At 56.5% G+C, this 15,479-nt stretch overlaps 2 protein-coding genes across 4 annotated transcripts; both read right to left on the bottom strand.

Annotated features, from left to right (window-relative positions):
* Window positions 1–1,208: 1,208 nt before the first annotated feature.
* LOC109490343 (interferon-inducible GTPase 5-like) lies at window positions 1,209–3,046 on the bottom strand. The gene is made up of 4 exons (XM_034639010.1): window positions 2,774–3,046; window positions 2,462–2,690; window positions 1,776–1,861; window positions 1,209–1,616 (listed from the first exon to the last, which is right to left on the bottom strand). The coding sequence occupies exons 1-4, from the start codon at window positions 3,044–3,046 to the stop codon at window positions 1,209–1,211; spliced, it is 996 nt and encodes a 331-aa protein (XP_034494901.1).
* Window positions 3,047–6,249: 3,203 nt separating this feature from the next.
* On the bottom strand, window positions 6,250–9,392 carry IRGC (immunity related GTPase cinema). Of its 3 annotated transcripts, XM_019804577.2 has the most exons (3): window positions 9,334–9,387; window positions 8,051–8,086; window positions 6,250–7,785 (listed from the first exon to the last, which is right to left on the bottom strand). In XM_019804577.2, exon 3 carries the CDS (start codon window positions 7,719–7,721, stop codon window positions 6,327–6,329), a length of 1,395 nt encoding a protein of 464 aa, XP_019660136.1. In that variant the 5' UTR covers window positions 7,722–7,785; window positions 8,051–8,086; window positions 9,334–9,387; the 3' UTR covers window positions 6,250–6,326. The 3 variants fall into 3 exon arrangements, with proteins under 3 accessions (XP_019660136.1, XP_019660135.1, XP_002923973.1); XM_019804576.2 differs by lacking the exon at window positions 8,051–8,086 and having other exon boundaries at window positions 6,250–7,823; window positions 9,334–9,392; XM_002923927.4 differs by lacking the exon at window positions 8,051–8,086 and having other exon boundaries at window positions 9,334–9,392.
* Between the last annotated feature and the right edge of the window lie 6,087 nt (window positions 9,393–15,479).

The raw sequence follows: 15,479 nt of genomic DNA, 5'->3' as shown, positions 1-15,479 counted from the left end.
GTTAAAAAATAGGACATATTCGGGGCACCTGGGTAGTGCAGTCGTTAAGCGTCTGCCTTCGGCTCAGGGCGTGATCCCAGAGTCCTGGGATCGAGCCCCACATCAGGCTCCTCTGCTGGAAGCCTGCTTCTCCCTCTCCCACTCCCCCTGCTTGTGTTCCCTCTCTCGCTGGCTGTCTCTGTCAAATAAATAAATAAATCTTTAAAAAAAAATAGGACATATCCTAGTTCAATATAGTACTTAACACTGAGTTGAAACAGCTTCTACCCTTATGCAAATACTCCTACCTTACCCTTACCCACAGTGCTTACTGTTGGTTAACTACAGTGGCTTCCTTTCCCCACAGACCTCATCTACTCTTGTTTAAAAGTCGACTCTACCTTTAAATCCAGAACCGACCCTCAATCAGATACACCATACACTTCAATATAGGACCTATCATCTGCTCAGTTTACATATGCTACGTCTTAGTTTGCTGTTTCCCGAAGTATGTCTCCAAATTGGTCTGGCTATCCCACCCATCCCTCCTTAGTCCTGACCTTCAAATGCTGCTGCTCACTGACACGGTTGGTTCCAGTCACCAGCTGAGTCTGTCTGCCTGCTACCCCATACCCCTTTGGTCTCCCTGCCTTCCTCCTGCCTTGGGCATACCCATACAGTCCCGGTGTCCTTGGGGGAATCCTGGGGGTGGTGAAGAAAACACTCAGGCCAGGAGTAGGGTCTGGGAGGCACGGGACCCAGGGCAGGCTCTGGCCCTGCCACTTGCTGACAGAGAAGACATTAGGCAAGAACTTCCCTTGATGGTCCTCAAGGCCCTTCTGGGCTGTGACGTTCACAGCCCTCTTAGGGAAATGCTTCTGAACCCTTTCCCCACTGCCCTGACCTACACAAACACCTTCCAAGGTGCCCTCTAGCTAGACAGCGGAGTTTCTCCCTACCTTGTCAAAACTTACGTGTCCTATGTCCTGCCCGCTCCCTCTACATCCCAAGGGGACTGGTGGTTGACGTGGGGGGTTCAGGGCAGGGAAGGTGGGAGCAATGGCCAGAGAGGGCATAAGATCCAGCACTCAAAAGCACAAACAGCACGCGGGCTCAGTCTGGGAGAGTTGGAGCTTGAGTTTCTTTCCATCCCCTGACACCACTCAGCCTGGGGACAATAGAACCGGTATCCTCCTAGTCCTTTGCTGCCACCTCCAGCCGGCCTAGGTTCAGGGCTGGGATCCTTGATTGGGTTTCTCTGGGAGCTTGTGGTCGGAGCTGTCGAGGAAGGCCTGAAGCAGCACTCGCTGGGCATCGTTGACCGCCTCGTTCAGAGACGTGCGGAGCATCTGGTAGCTGGTGGCGAAGGAGATGCCGCAGGTGGCCAGGGGGCCGAGGATGGGCACGTTGAGGAGCTCCTGGGTGAAAGCAGAGGCATCCCTGGAGGCCTGGTCCAGTAGTTCCACCACCAGTGCCTCGGTGACCTTGGTCTTCGGGCCCCAGACCACCTCCAGGATCTTGTGCAGGGGTTGGCCTGTCTGCCCCGCCAGCATGACAAGGGAGTCCTGGTCCAGGCCGAAACTGCGGCGGTAGCCTTCCAGGGATTTGATGAGCACGTACAGGTCACACGCCACATCCTGTACGCCTGGCACGGGGCTCGGGTTGACGCCACAGGCCACCGCGGCCACCAGTCAGATGTGCTGCTGCAGCGAGGCGGCCTTCTCTAGGATGGGCTTCGAGATGTTGGGCATGGCCAGCAGAAGCGCATGCCGCTTGTGGCTCTCCAGTTCCCTCACCATCGACTCCTCCAGCAGGTGGAAGTCGTACTTGCCCAACTCAAACATGGAGAGCAGGAAGACCTTGGGGTCCTTCAGGCTCCCCGCTGCAGGAGACAAGAGCACCCTGCGGTCTGGGCGCCAGAGCAGGCCACGGTGTCCTGACAGCTGCCGAGGCATGAGCACCTGCCAGGAGCGCCCAGCACAAGGCTGGAGAGTGTCGGCCCCGGAGGCAGGCTGCCTGAGTTCCTACCCCAGCCTTGCTCCCTACCACCCGCTCGGCCTTGGGCAAGTTACCAAATCAAACAAGGGGATAATTGTCCCTCTCTCCTAGGGATGCTGTGGTGGTGAAGTGAGCACGTGAAAATGGTGCCTATGGTAATCCCTTAATAAATGTTAGCTGCCCTCAGCCACAGGTGCCAGCATCCCATGGGCACATGGCATTTGCACTGCTCTAACTTGGCAAATACACAAGCCAGCACATGTCCTGTTTCCTTAATGCGGGTGATTGGTCTCTGTCACCTGCGACTGAGAAGCGCCAGCTCCCGGGAAATGAATGGCAGCTGTGAGCATCCCAAGTTCAGCCCCACAGTGTGACATTGGACAAACCCTTTCCCCCCTGCGGGCCTCGGCTGGAAGACGAAGGGGAAGGGGCAGGCGATCCCTCCAGAATCCAACTGCCCCCCCACCCCACCCCCACCGCCAACAGTCATCCCGGATCTGGCCAAGCACTCGCTCCTCTGAGAAGGTGCTGGGGCGCCGGCTGCGGGAGGCGGCGATGTCCACGTCCACCTTGGAGCGGATGAGGTAGAAACGCTTGCCCTGCTGCAGGATCTCGCGAGCCAGCTGGGCATGGTGGGCGGTGAAGCTCTCCGAGGTGATGATGATGAAGAAGTCGTAACGGGCCGGCAGCACTCGCTGGAGGTATTGGTCAGCCTGGAAGGCGGGCGCACCAATGCCAGGCAGGTCCCAGATGACGACGTTGGGGTACTTAGGGTGTGCATATGGCGTGGCTCCACCGTCATTTCCACCACGCCCGTGTAGGCCGATTTGGGGTCCTCGTCTCCCAGCCCCCTGATGGCATTGACAAAGGTCGACTTGCCTGAGCCCGTGCCGCCGGTGATGCCGATGTCCAGCCTGGCATTCTCCAGCGAATGCAGTGTGGCCTGCAGCTTGGGGGCCACTGCTGGCAGGTCCCCCGCCTCGAAGGCTCCCTTCAGAGCGCTGGTGTCCTTGCACAGCTCCAGGACCTGGGACTGGCTGAAGCTCGCCTGAAAGACTCTGCTCTCCATGGGCTCTCTGACGTCCAGTCCTCCGTCTTCAGGATCGATGCCCTTCAACAGGACAGGCAGGGGAGTAGTCGCCCTCTCTTCTCTATACTCCTCAGCATGCCCCGAGTATTCGAGGCACCACCAGCAACCGTACTGAGAGTGCAGCCATGTGCTGGGCCCTGTGCTAAATGCTTGGGTTCGGTTCACTTTTATTCATCGCTGCCAGGTTGTCCTCCTGGAATATCTCAGAAAATCCTCCTAACAGCCAGAAAGGGAGATTCCCTTACTATCCACATTGGCAGTGAGAGGAGAAATCAGTTGCCCAAGGCCCCCAGCTAGTGCGTGGACTGTTGGGAATAGGAACTGGATCTTAGGATCATAGAATTCAAATTCTTTTTTTTTGGGGGGGGGTAGTTTTAAGTATCCTCCATACCCAACATGGGGCTTGAACTCACAACCCTGACATCAAAAGTCTCATGTTCCACTGCCCTAGCCAGCCAGGAGCCCCTAGAATTCAAATTCCTAAATAACTTTGTATGGCATCTACTGTGCGCCAGGCTCCGCCATCAGCAATAGAGGGCAGTAATGAAGAGCTGGCCCATCATCATGGCTCCTAGCAGTCGATGTTGGCTCACTGTGTACTCGGGGCCAGCCACTGTTCCAACCACGAGCATCATTTCATTGAGTCCCCATTGCACAGAGTAGGAAACCGAGTCGCTCACTTAATGTCTTCCAGCCTGCACCAGAGCCAGGACACAGACCAGCCCCCTCTGATACTTTTGCCACACAACCTCCCCACCCCATCCTTGCGCCACTGAGCACCTGCCATGGGCCAGGCAGGACCTGTTTGGGCCCTGCAGTTCTAGCACCAGGGAGAGAGACTTGACGGGACGGGCCTGGTGCACTTGTGAAGACACTGCCGCCTCGGCTGCTGACTTCCGAGTACCCACGTCTGCTCCTGGAACTGGGAGGCACATCTCCACAAGCCCCGCCCGGCCTCTGAGCGTCGGAGTCCTCATGGGTGCAACGCCCTGGGACACCAGCGCCGACACAGAATGCATGACTGCAATGAGTCCCAGCCATGCCGGGGACTTGGGTGACACGGGTGGGTCATGTCCCCTCTGCAGCCTTTATCTCCCCCATCTGTTTGGTTGCTCACCTGTGAAATGGAGCAATGACTCCCCAGGGCCCTCCAGCTTTGTTTTAGGGAGCCTCAGGGTCTTCTGTTGATGAGGCCAGCTTGGGAAGGGCTTGGAGCATCAGGCGGAGCTTGAGCTTTCTCTGTGGGTAGCCGTGGACGGGTTTTCAGCAGGGAAGGGAGACGTGCGTGGTGGACGTTGAAGGAGCCCCCTTTGGCCTTTGGGGAACACACTAGAGCCTGGGAGATGAGGCGAGGGGCAGGGGCAGGAGCTGGTGTAGAGGGTGAGGCCTGTGCTGGAACAGGGGCTGATGGGGTGGAGATGGAGGATGGGAAAGGGAGAGATGCAGGCAGAAAGGACAGGACAGGGTGACCAGTTGGTCGGAACTTTAGGCAGTGTGTGGGGAACGTCACTATTCATGCCTGACCGTTGCATCCTAGCCACTCGGGGCCCATGAGTCCTGTGTTTTGGATGATGTCTGAGGGTGCAAAGGTACAGAGATGTGGGCTGGGTTTTTGAGAACACATTTGGAGTGGACCATCCCGTCCTCGTATCTGGGGGTCTGGGATTTCCCTACCGTTATCCCCCACCCTCTTTGGTGCAGGAAAGTCCACGTGAACCCAAAAGTAGTCCTGACAGAGCCAATGGGAAGGCCTTCCAAAAAGAGAATCCTGTTGCAAAGCACAGAGCTCTTCGGCAGAGAGGACTGGCACCCCCTTTAATCCTCCAGCTGAAACAGCCCCTCTTTGTCTGGAACTGTTTCCTAGGTTCAAGGCCATTTGAGGCCCCCAGATGAGGCTAGAACCACCCCCAGATCTGGGAATATCCATAGGCGGTATTTGTGAGCACCTAGGGGTGAGGCCACCTCCCCTTCCCTGCAGTCCCTGCTCCACCACTGGCCTTGTACACAGCTTCCAGAGCCTTCTTGTGAGTTCCTGGAAACTCACCTTTCCCTGCACCTAAATCCGACCCTTCCCTGACCCCCTGTGCAAGCCCACAGTAGCCCTGGGGGCAGCCCCTGTCCTGTCCAAAGACCCTAATCACATAGTTTTTTAATCTTTTAAATGTATGTGACCCTTGACTTGGCATGTGAGGTCAGGCTCGAGCGAGGAGGGGGTCAGGTTCACTTCTTCATTCCCACCAGAGAGCCATGGATGGAGCAAGAGGGAGTGCCCGGGGTTTGGCTTCACAGACACAGATCCCCTCACCCTGTGTTGCCCACGCCCAGTGACACCTGCAGCCACATGCAGCTCTCAGGAGTCCCACCCCCATCGCCCTGGCTCGGCTCCATGGCCTTCAGCACCACCCCAGCATTCTCGCACCCACGGAGACATGCGGACACAGCAGGTGAAAGCCCAGTCAGCAGACTGCTCACCACCTCAGACGCACGGCATCAAAATCCCAGACATTTACCCATGCTTCTCCCAATCACAGACATGCACGTTCCCGCACATTCCCGCACAAACATCTGCTCGCTCTCCAAAACGACGTGTTCTAGGTGGCGGGATTCGCCTTCTGCCCCCTCTCTCCTTTGGTGTGCGGAGAAAGAGCCCACTGGCCTCCCCGCCACCCCAGGCTCCACGCGGAGGCCAGCCCAAAGCCCTCGGGCCTCCCCTTCCCCGGCTCCCCACACTGACCATCACTCGCTGGCAGCGGGGCTGGCCCAGGAGGTCCCGCGTCCCCCACTCTGTTTAACCGGTTGCTAGGCACCATTGTGCCGATCCTGGGCACCAATTGGCTGCCCCTCCCCCCTCCAGAGGTGGCCTGTGGGACCCTGGGCTGCCAGCAAGGGACCTGAGAGGGCAGCAAAAATAAGTACCATAACCAACCCCAATCTTCACTAAGTTATCCGCCCAGTTTGGCAGTTGACTCCTATCTTGGATCCAGGCCGGGCTGTCCTGTGGCCCCACAAATCTCCCTTGGCTACCAGGGGACCAGGGAGAGAGAGCCCCCCAGGTGCCCTTGGCCCGCCATCCATACCCTAAAGCTCTCCCCACCCAGAGCAAGTCCATCCCGGTTCAGCGTGTCCCTCTTCGACTCGACTATGGCCCACAGGCCTCCTCAGATCCCCCCCCCCCACCCCGCCACTACACTGGCTTTGTTTAGCTGGTTCTGGTCAAGGCTTGGTTTGTGGGATGAGGCAGGGGGTGGGGGCCGCACGTTCATTTCTCTTCAGACAAGTCTCTCTTCTTCCAGCTGTCGAGAATATACTTGAGGAGGAGGCCGAGCTTCCGGCGGGCCGAAAGCGGTGCTTCCTCGCACCCTCCCTCCCCGGAGCCCCGAGTCTCGACGCCATTGTCACCGGCCGCCTCCAGGCCGACCTCAGACCGCGGCTCGTCCTCCTCCAGGGCCTTGATGCGGACCCGCTGGGCGTCCTCAGCCATCTCATTGAGGCAGCTCTGGAGCATGGTGTAGACGGTGCCGAAGCTGATGCCGCCGGCCACCAGGGTGCCGAACACGGGGATGCCCTTCTCAAAGGCGCGGGCCACCCTCATGGCGCCGTCCGATGACTGCGAGTAGAGCCGCAGGACGGTTTCCGGCGACACCTCGTTGGCCAGCGGGGACCGGATGACGGAGCGCAGGTCCCCCGCCTGCTTGCCCACCTGCTCGGCCAGCTTGGCCAGCGAGTCTTCATCCAGGCCAAAGCTGCGGTGGTAGCCGCGCAGCGAGCGGATGAGCAGGGCGTCGTCGTAGGCGGCCGCCAGCCCCGGCACGGGCAGGGCCTGGATGACGCCCGACACCAGGGCCGTCTTGAGCACCTGCTCCTGCAGCATGTCCTTCTTCTTTTGCAGCGCCTCCAGCGAGATATCGGGCAGCGAGAGCAGGCCGGCGTGGCGCCGGTGGGCGGGCAGGTCGTGCTCCCAGGTGGACATGAGCAGCGGGAAGTCGTAGCGGGCCGGCGACAGGTTGGACACGAGGAAGATGCGGGGGTCGCTCACGCCGGCCACCCGCAGCCGCTCGGCACAGTGGTCGCGGATCTCCTGCAGGACGGCCGCCTCGCTGAAGCCCGAGGGCCGCTGGGTGCGCGTGGCTGCCAGGTCCTCGTCCACCTTAGTGCGCACGAAATAGAACTTCTTGCCCTGGCGCAGAATCTCCGAGGCCAGGCGGGTCTCCACGGCCCCACAGCGGCGGGGAGAGACCAGCAGGAAGAAATCATAGCGGCCGAAGTCCACCTGCTTCAGGTACTTATTGGCTGGGCAGCCTGGAGACCCGGCCCCTGGCAGGTCCCACAGGGTCACGTCGGGAAATTGGGGGTGCGGGTAGGGCGAGGGCTGCATCGTGGTTTCGACGACGCCCGTGAGGGCCGCACCGGGGTCCTCGGCCCCCAGGCCACGGAGGGCGTTGATGAGGGAGGACTTGCCGGCGCCCGACTCCCCTGTGACACCCACCTCCAGGCGGATGCTCTCGGAGGAGGCCAGCAGCTCCCGGAGGCGAGAGGCCGCCTGGGGGAGGTCGCCCGACTCGAAGGCGGTGCGCAGAGCCTCCAGCTCTTCCTTGGCCATGAGGATGGTGGTCTCCTCCTCCCTGGGCACTGCTGGCAACTTCGAAGTAGCCATGGTGACCAGCGGTTCAGAGGGCGCGGGGGCTGGGGAGAGTCACGGGATGGGTGGTCCTCAGCGTCTGCGGGGGTAGAAGGGAGCCGTTCACTTTTCCTGGGCCTTGGCGCAGGGGAGGAAGAGAGAGACACTATGGATATAAGGGAAGTCCCTCTGGCCCGCCCCTTCTCAAAACACCCAGGTACATATCTGACACGAGCTAGGGGGCTTTGGAGTCTCACAGGCCCAGGCTCACATCCCATCCCTGCCACTGACTTGCTGTGTGACCTGGGCCAGAGGGCGGTACCTCTCTGAGCCTGTTCCTCTGCGTAAAGGGCATAGTGACTGACCTGCCTCCTGAGGTGCTCGGGAGTCTTCAGGGTAACCTAAGAGCGGGAACAGTTCGATGGCAGCTTGTGACCCATGCGGCCACACAGGGCCCCAGGCTTGGAAGGCTCAGCTCTGGGATTCACGCTCTGCTGACACCGACTGAAATTCTTAATGGTATTTGAACCAGGGCCCTGTGTTTCCATTTCGCACCGGGCCCCACAAATGGTGTAGCCAGGCCTGCCAAGGAAAGGGCTTAAGCCCAGAGCCTGGGCCCAGGCAGAGCACGCTGTGCGCCCGCTGCTGCTGCTGTGGGGAGCAGGGGGAAGGGGTGATGAAGGAGACCCAGACCCTGGAGCCAAACCCAGGGTCAAGTCCTGGCTCCCCCACATACGCGCTGAGTGATTGAGGCGAGCGACTTGCAAGTCTCCTCCTCATTCCCCTCGTCTGTAAGGTGAGGCCAGTAACTATGGTAATAGTTGAGAATTAAGTGAATTGATACATAAGAAGCGTTTGAGATAGTGCGCGGCCCACAGCAGGTGGTCTGTGTTAGCAGCCCCAGCGTTATTATCCTGATCACATTCCTCGCTGTGTGACTTCAGGCTGTCCCCTGCCCTCTCTGAGTGCACCGCGGAAGGCAACCTTGCTCCCCCACAGGGCAAGGGAGGCCTGTGACGATCGGATCGTGAGCCCGCCCGTCTCTCCCTAGGCCAGCGTGCTGGGGTTCAGCTGGAGGAAGGAGCCTGGCATGAGGACATGCCAGCCATGGGAGCCCTTCTCCGTAAACACCCAGACCCTCCCTGGTTGCTAAACTAAGCTCACATGAGGGACCACTGTCCCCATCAGACAGAGGGACCGAGGCTCGGACTACACCACTGACATCCCTGCATGGAGGCCCAGTCAGGACTCAAACCCACATCCCTGGGCTCCCTCATCCCTCTGAAGCTCTCTGTTCAGGTACATGTCTTTGCCTCCCTCCTTGTCCTTGGGCTGTCCCTGTCCACCCCCCACAGAAAGTTGTCCTTATTACACTGTTCCTGCCAGGTCTGATTCCCCCGTCCCGGGGGGGAGGCATTTCTCCCCTGCTATGCCCACTCTGTCTACACCCTGTCCCCCTAAGCCGTGTAAGGATATGGTCCAGGGAGAGGAGAGCGGGTGCTGCGGCAGGTTCCAGCAGCCAGGGCCAGGCAGGTCAGTGGCCCCTGGGGTGTGATTGGGGCTGAGGGAGCTAGGGTTGGTCCTGGAAGCCCCTGACTCCCTTCACCCACAGGGCCCAGCCAGACAGTCCTGCCCTCAGGGGACTCACCTGCCCTGCAGGCTCTCCCTCTCGCCTCACACTTTCCCCGCTGGTGGGGTCTCCTCTCCTGTTAGCCCAAGGTCAGACCCGTTGCTAGGACCCCTTATAACAGCAAGCCGCAGCTTATTGGTCAGCCCACCCTAGCGCAATAATGTGACAGTGATGTCAGGGGGCGGGGTCCCACAGCGGGGCAGGGACCCCATCCCCCAGCTGCTCCTGGGGCCCCCCTCTCCGTCACGCTGGGCCCTCGGTCCCCCCACAAGGGGCCCAGAGAGATCTTCGTGACGCCAAGATGTTCAGAACCCATCTGTGGTCTCCGTCACCCCCAAGACATAGTTCGAGCTCCGAAGCCTGGCATCCAAGGGCCTGACCCTGCTCACCACCCACCCTCTATTTCTCCTCCTTCCAGGCAACTGTTTTGCAAACAAGGCGTTCATGTTTCCTTCCCCCACCATCTACTCACCTACCACCCCGCGATGTGTTGTGCGAGCTCCGAGGGTGCTGATTTGGCTGCATGGGGGCTGGCTGGGGGGAGAGGCCAGGTCTGAAACCACCCACAAGGTCACTGCCAGCACGCCTCTGCCCGGCCAGGCCTGGAGCCCACGCGACAGCACCACAGCCCATTTCGGTATCTGGTGTCCAGGCCTCTCCTTGCCCAGAACCTTAACCTCCTCTCCTGCCCAGCCTCCCATCCAAATCCCAGCTCAGTGCCCGCTCTGGTGCAACACGTCGGTCCCCTCTGTCTCTCGGCCTGCTCTGCCACCTCACGACCACTGAAGGTGGCAGCACTGTGACAGATGGGGAGGCGGAAGTAGGCAGCCATGTGAGTGAGAAGAGAGGCTGAGGCAAAGGCCCCCTGAGACAAGGGAGAGTTGGGGTGGGGAAAGAGACTCCCCAAGAAAAAAGAGCAGAGGGAGAGCCCAGCAGGAAGACAGAGTGGGCGAGAAACCACCTCAGGGAGAACCAGGGAAAGACCGGTCAGAGGCTCAGCTTACGGAGGGGGTTACGGAGGGGTTTACGGAGGGGGTTACAGAGGGGGTTACGGAGGGGGTTACAGAGGGGAAGGAGATACGGAGCTAGAGAGATGGGACTGAAGGGCGGAGACAGAGACGCGGGGAAGGAGCTGAAGGCCAAGAGATTAAAAAACGTTTGCAGCGGTTCCCAGATCCCAAACACACAGACCTGGACCCCTCCCCTAAATTCACAGACATGCACACCTGGCCCAAGAGGGAAAGTAGAGACCCAGACCGTCCAATACAGTTACTACAGAAAAGCAGAAATCAGGCCAGTGAGCAGCCCACACACATTCAAGCACGCAGACCTGCAGCCCAGGAGAGACTCCGTTACACGAAGACAACGCATGCAGGCTGTGGCTCCTGAAGCTTACCTCCCCCTTCACAGCCTCATTCATTCGGCCCCCGCTCCTGATCCCCAGTGCCTGGTCAGCCACGAGCCAGCGCCCCCAGAAGTGCCTCAGACCCAGGCTCTGCCCTCGGGGGCTCCAGGTCGGAGGGAAGGGAGATGGTCCCAGCCCGGGGTGACTGAGGGCCAAGACGGCGGCCGGGTACCTGCAGGCTGGCATGCTGCCAGGGGCGCCTCTGCCAGCTCCTGAGGGCAACCGCCGGGGAGAGGCTGCGCCCTGGCCTGTCTGCCAAGCCTTCTCTTCCCTTTTCATTCATCACACATTCAGCACCTCTCCAGGCCCCATCCTGGGTGGCAATGACCACAACAGCCCTGGGCTCTGTCCCATGCAGGAGTCCCATCCATCCGCAGACAGTGACAACCCAGGATGGGATGGAGGACTCCAGAGGGCTGTGGGAACGCCAAGGGGGCACCTGACCCAGCCTGGGGGTCTTCCTGGAAGAGAGGGCACCTGAGCTGAAATCTGCGAGCCTGATGGCCTGCTAGGGAGTTGCAGCCCAGGCCACCACACCAGCCCATGCAAAGACCCTGCGTTGACAGACAGCTCTCATTCACCCAGTAATTCAGTTACTTGGTCACTCCACGAACATTTGCTTAGCCCTGGCCCTCGGCTAGCCCCTGCACTGGTCCGGAGGTGTGAATCGCACTCATCCCTGCCCTTACAGACCTCACAGGAGGCTGGGGGCGGCTGACACGGCCACGCACGAGGCAGAGCGCCCACTTACTGGGTGTTTACAATGTGTCAGGTGCTGTGAGAAACCCATCAGATGAGGTAGTTCATTTAACTGGGACTAGAATTCTGTTCTCCCACCTGTCATCCCCAGACAGACATAAAACCCAGGAGCTAAGACTGGATTCGAGAGGAAGACAGAGACAAATGAGATGAATACATTTATTCATTCATTCTTTCCGCGGGTTCCCTGTATAATCAGATCGAAGGTGCCACTGGATGTCAGCTGCATCATTTCCCATCCCCCTAACAAGGGGACAAATTGCTGTCAATACAAGTATGACACGACGTTTCCTTATCACTTAAAATTTTTATTTTACACTTACTCTTTGTAGACATACGTAGAAAATACAGATTTTTTTTTTTATCGTCTATCACTTTGTGTGTGCATCTAACTGGGAAAATACAAGGGAAATAAATTGGCTAAGCTGTTCCTAACCAGTCTGACTCTGTGGAATCTCTTCTGCCTCTGAGCCGTGGACTTCCCGGCTTTCCCACCCGCCACGTCCTCTGTGCCATCAGGAGCACATCCACGATCACATCCAGGCAGCAACAGCAACGTCACAATGGCTGCCTGGCTGACAGTGATTGTAAAGGTGCCATCAGCTGTGACTCTTACTGATTTCGGAATTGCTAAAATGTGGGGGTGGGGGGAGCGCATCTTCGAATCAATGAAGGTGATTCCTGAGTGTCCACTCTGTGTCTGCCAGGCTGGAACAGCAATGACAGAGACAACCCTTTCCTACAGGGGGCGGTTTCCGCAGCCTATGCTCATTGTGCGCCAAGGACCCAGCATAGGACTCCCAAGAGTCCAGTGAGGGACACAGAACTCTCCCCTGACAGTAACAACCCACAGGGGGTAAAGTAGGGATAGAGTCCCCAGACAAGTGTGAGAGCCAAGGGGATGCCTGACCCAGCCAAGGACTCTGTGTCTCCTCAAAAGCCTGAAGCACTTCCCTAGGAACGTCCACACACGTGGTCTTCACCTTGCCTCCATTCGCCATAATCCAGAGGAAACTGGAAGTTAGTCCCTAAGGACTCATTCATTCATTCATTCATTCATTCATTCCAATATGCACTGGCTAGACATAGTTGTAGGCGCTGACACACAGATGGCCCCTACCTTCATGGGACTTCTATTTTTTGAAAGATAAAGATAATAATAAACAATAAGGTAGTATCACATGGAAGAAAAACTAAACAAGAAAGCAAGGAGAAGGGGCGCCTGGGTGGCACAGCGGTTAAGCGTCTGCCTTCGGCTCAGGGCGTGATCCCGGCGTTCTGGGATCGAGCCCCACATCAGGCTCTTCTGCAATGAGCCTGCTTCTTCCTCTCCCACTCCCCCTGCTTGTGTTCCCTCTCTCACTGGCTGTCTCTGTCAAATAAATAAAATCTTTAAAAAAAAAGAAAAGAAAGCAAGGAGAAGGTTGGTAGATTGCCTGCAACTATGGCCGCCAACCACTTCTCCCATCTCTGCAGGCACACATCACCCTTCCCACCAAGAGCAGAAGTCTCTGCCCTCTCCCTTTCAACCTGGGCTGGCCTTGTGACTTGCTCTGATCAACGATATGTTCCTGAAAGGACTTTCTGGGACTTCCAAGCTCAGGTGTAAGAGGTGGCGGTCCGCTTTCTCTTTCTCAGAATCTGAGCTACCAAGGAGAAGTCCTGCTACCCAGCTGGACAGACCCCATGAAGAGACAGAAGCCACCCAGCACGTTCAGGCCCTCACTGACTTCCAGCTAAACACAGCCACAAGAACCACCCCAGCTGCTAACACATGGGAGTAGAAGAACCAGCTGAGCTTAGAATTTCCCGCTTGTGGGACAGACTTGTGGGAAATAAAGCATTGTTTTAGGCCACTAAATAGCCAAGTGACTTGGGGGAGGAAGTGTTCTATTTTTGATAGAGTGGTGCAGGAAGTCCTGAGAAAGTGACATTCTATTTGAGCTGAGGTCTGAATGAAGTAAGGACACAAGCCATGTGGACATCAGGGGGAAGAGCATTCCAGACAGAGGACATGGATGTGCAAAGGTCCGAAGGCAGAACGGAGTCTCATGTGTCTGAGGGAGGATCACAGTGGCTGATGTGGTTGGAGCAGAGTAACCGAGGAGAGAGTTCTAGGAGATGAGGTCTGAGAGGCAATCAGGGCCCAGATCTCGTGATAGACTGCAGTGAGGACCTATACACCTGTTACCTGGGAAAGCATCAAAGGCCTTTTGGAAAGGGTCATGAGAGGGGCACAGGGATGAGGCAGGGATCTTTCTGCACTAAGTGACACAGTTTGGTTAGAACCAGGGCCAGGACTATGGCCAAAAAGTGAGACACTGGTCTTGGGTGTACAATTTAAGGGGGTGCCAAAAAACTCAGTTATCAAGATAAATGATACTGTAATGTAATACTTTTTTAAAAAATAAAAATTAATGCAAAAATCCATGATATTTCTGTGAAGAAGATCCCAAAGTTTTAAATAAAGGCCAGCACCTTTCTGAGCTATGTTGGTGCCTGAAGCAAAAGGAAAAAAGTGTATCACCGGCTTTGATGAAAGCAAACTCAACAATAATATATGTTTTTAAATCTGCATCTTGGCTTATCACATTTTGCTTTAGAATTCTTTTTGAGAGAGAGAGAGAGAGCCCATGCATGTGTGCACAGGAGTGGGGGGAGGGAGCAGAGGAGGAGAGAGAGGAAGAGGGAAAGAATCCCAAGAAGACTCTGCACTGAGCATGGAGCCTGACACGGGGCCGCATCTCACGACCCTGAGGTCATGACCTGAGCTGAAACCAAGAGTTGGACACTTAACTGACTGAGTCACCCAGGGCACCCTTTATCTCACTTTCGGTCAAGAGAATTTTCATGCTTGACAGTTTCTCTTGGCCAGATGATGATGTTAAATAAATATTAATTGACTTACACTGAAATAAAATTATGTTAAATTCTTTCTTGGTATAAATAAAATACTTTAAAAATAATGTGAATTTTAATATGCCCCTCTTATATTTTTTCAATATTTTTTTCAACTACTTTAGTGTTCTGGGGAATAAAATAACCATTAAAAAAGAAGCCAAAGTATGTATACAGGGCCTTTTTCATCAGGCTTCAATATGGCTCTGCATGGCACTGGTCAGAACCCCAAGATGTTGCTGAGAAGTTTCAGGAAGACAGGGCAGGTCTGTTTCCTGAAGATGGTAGACAAAGAGGAAGGGCTGGGAAGTCAAGGTCTGTTTGCAGAGACATAGTCCGGTGCCTCCACGAGAAGGTCAGGCTAAAGAAGAAACACTTGAGGCCAAGCTGGCATCACCTATTAGTGAATTAAAAGCAAACGTTCCTTCCAACCCATATCCCTTCTCCTGAAAATCTATCCCATAGATGTTCAAGGGCTGAAGTAATTTAATTGACTGCTTCCTGGAGTCTGTGGGGGGGAGGGATGTCCAGGGGGCCTCATCTGGGTAAACATGACACCATGATACCAGGGAAGGCAGGGGAAGCTGCTCCTTGAACCACCCCACTCACCCCCACCCCGATTCACTGTGTCTTTTCATTTTTAACTTTCAATTCCCCTTCTATTTTGTTTTGTTTTGTTTACTCATTTATTAGAGAGAGAGAGAGAGAACGAGAGAGAGCACAAGCAGGGGGAGCAGCAGAGGGAGAGGCAGAAGTAGGCTCCCCCCTGAGCAGGGAGCCCAACACGTGGCTCCATCCCCGGACCCTGGGATCATGACCTGAGCCCAAGGCAGATGCTTAACCATCTGAGCCCCCCACATGCCCTGATTCCATGTCATTACACATTTTAGAATTGTCTTTCAATGCATTAAAGGCATATGTCATCCAAACTCTTAAAATAAATCAGACATTTCCTAAAGACATATAGAAACACAAATACTGCCGTCGACAGGATGTTTATCGCTGCCTCTGACAGTGGGGAGAGGCAGAAAGGGAACCAGGGATTCCTTCAGTAGGACCGTGACTGAATAAATGTTGGTACATCCACTCCATGCGCCATGAA

This window comes from Ailuropoda melanoleuca, chromosome 12, assembly GCF_002007445.2.
Source record: "Ailuropoda melanoleuca isolate Jingjing chromosome 12, ASM200744v2, whole genome shotgun sequence".
Taxonomy (NCBI): domain Eukaryota; kingdom Metazoa; phylum Chordata; class Mammalia; order Carnivora; family Ursidae; genus Ailuropoda; species Ailuropoda melanoleuca.
This window is presented reverse-complemented; position numbering and strand designations above follow the sequence as displayed.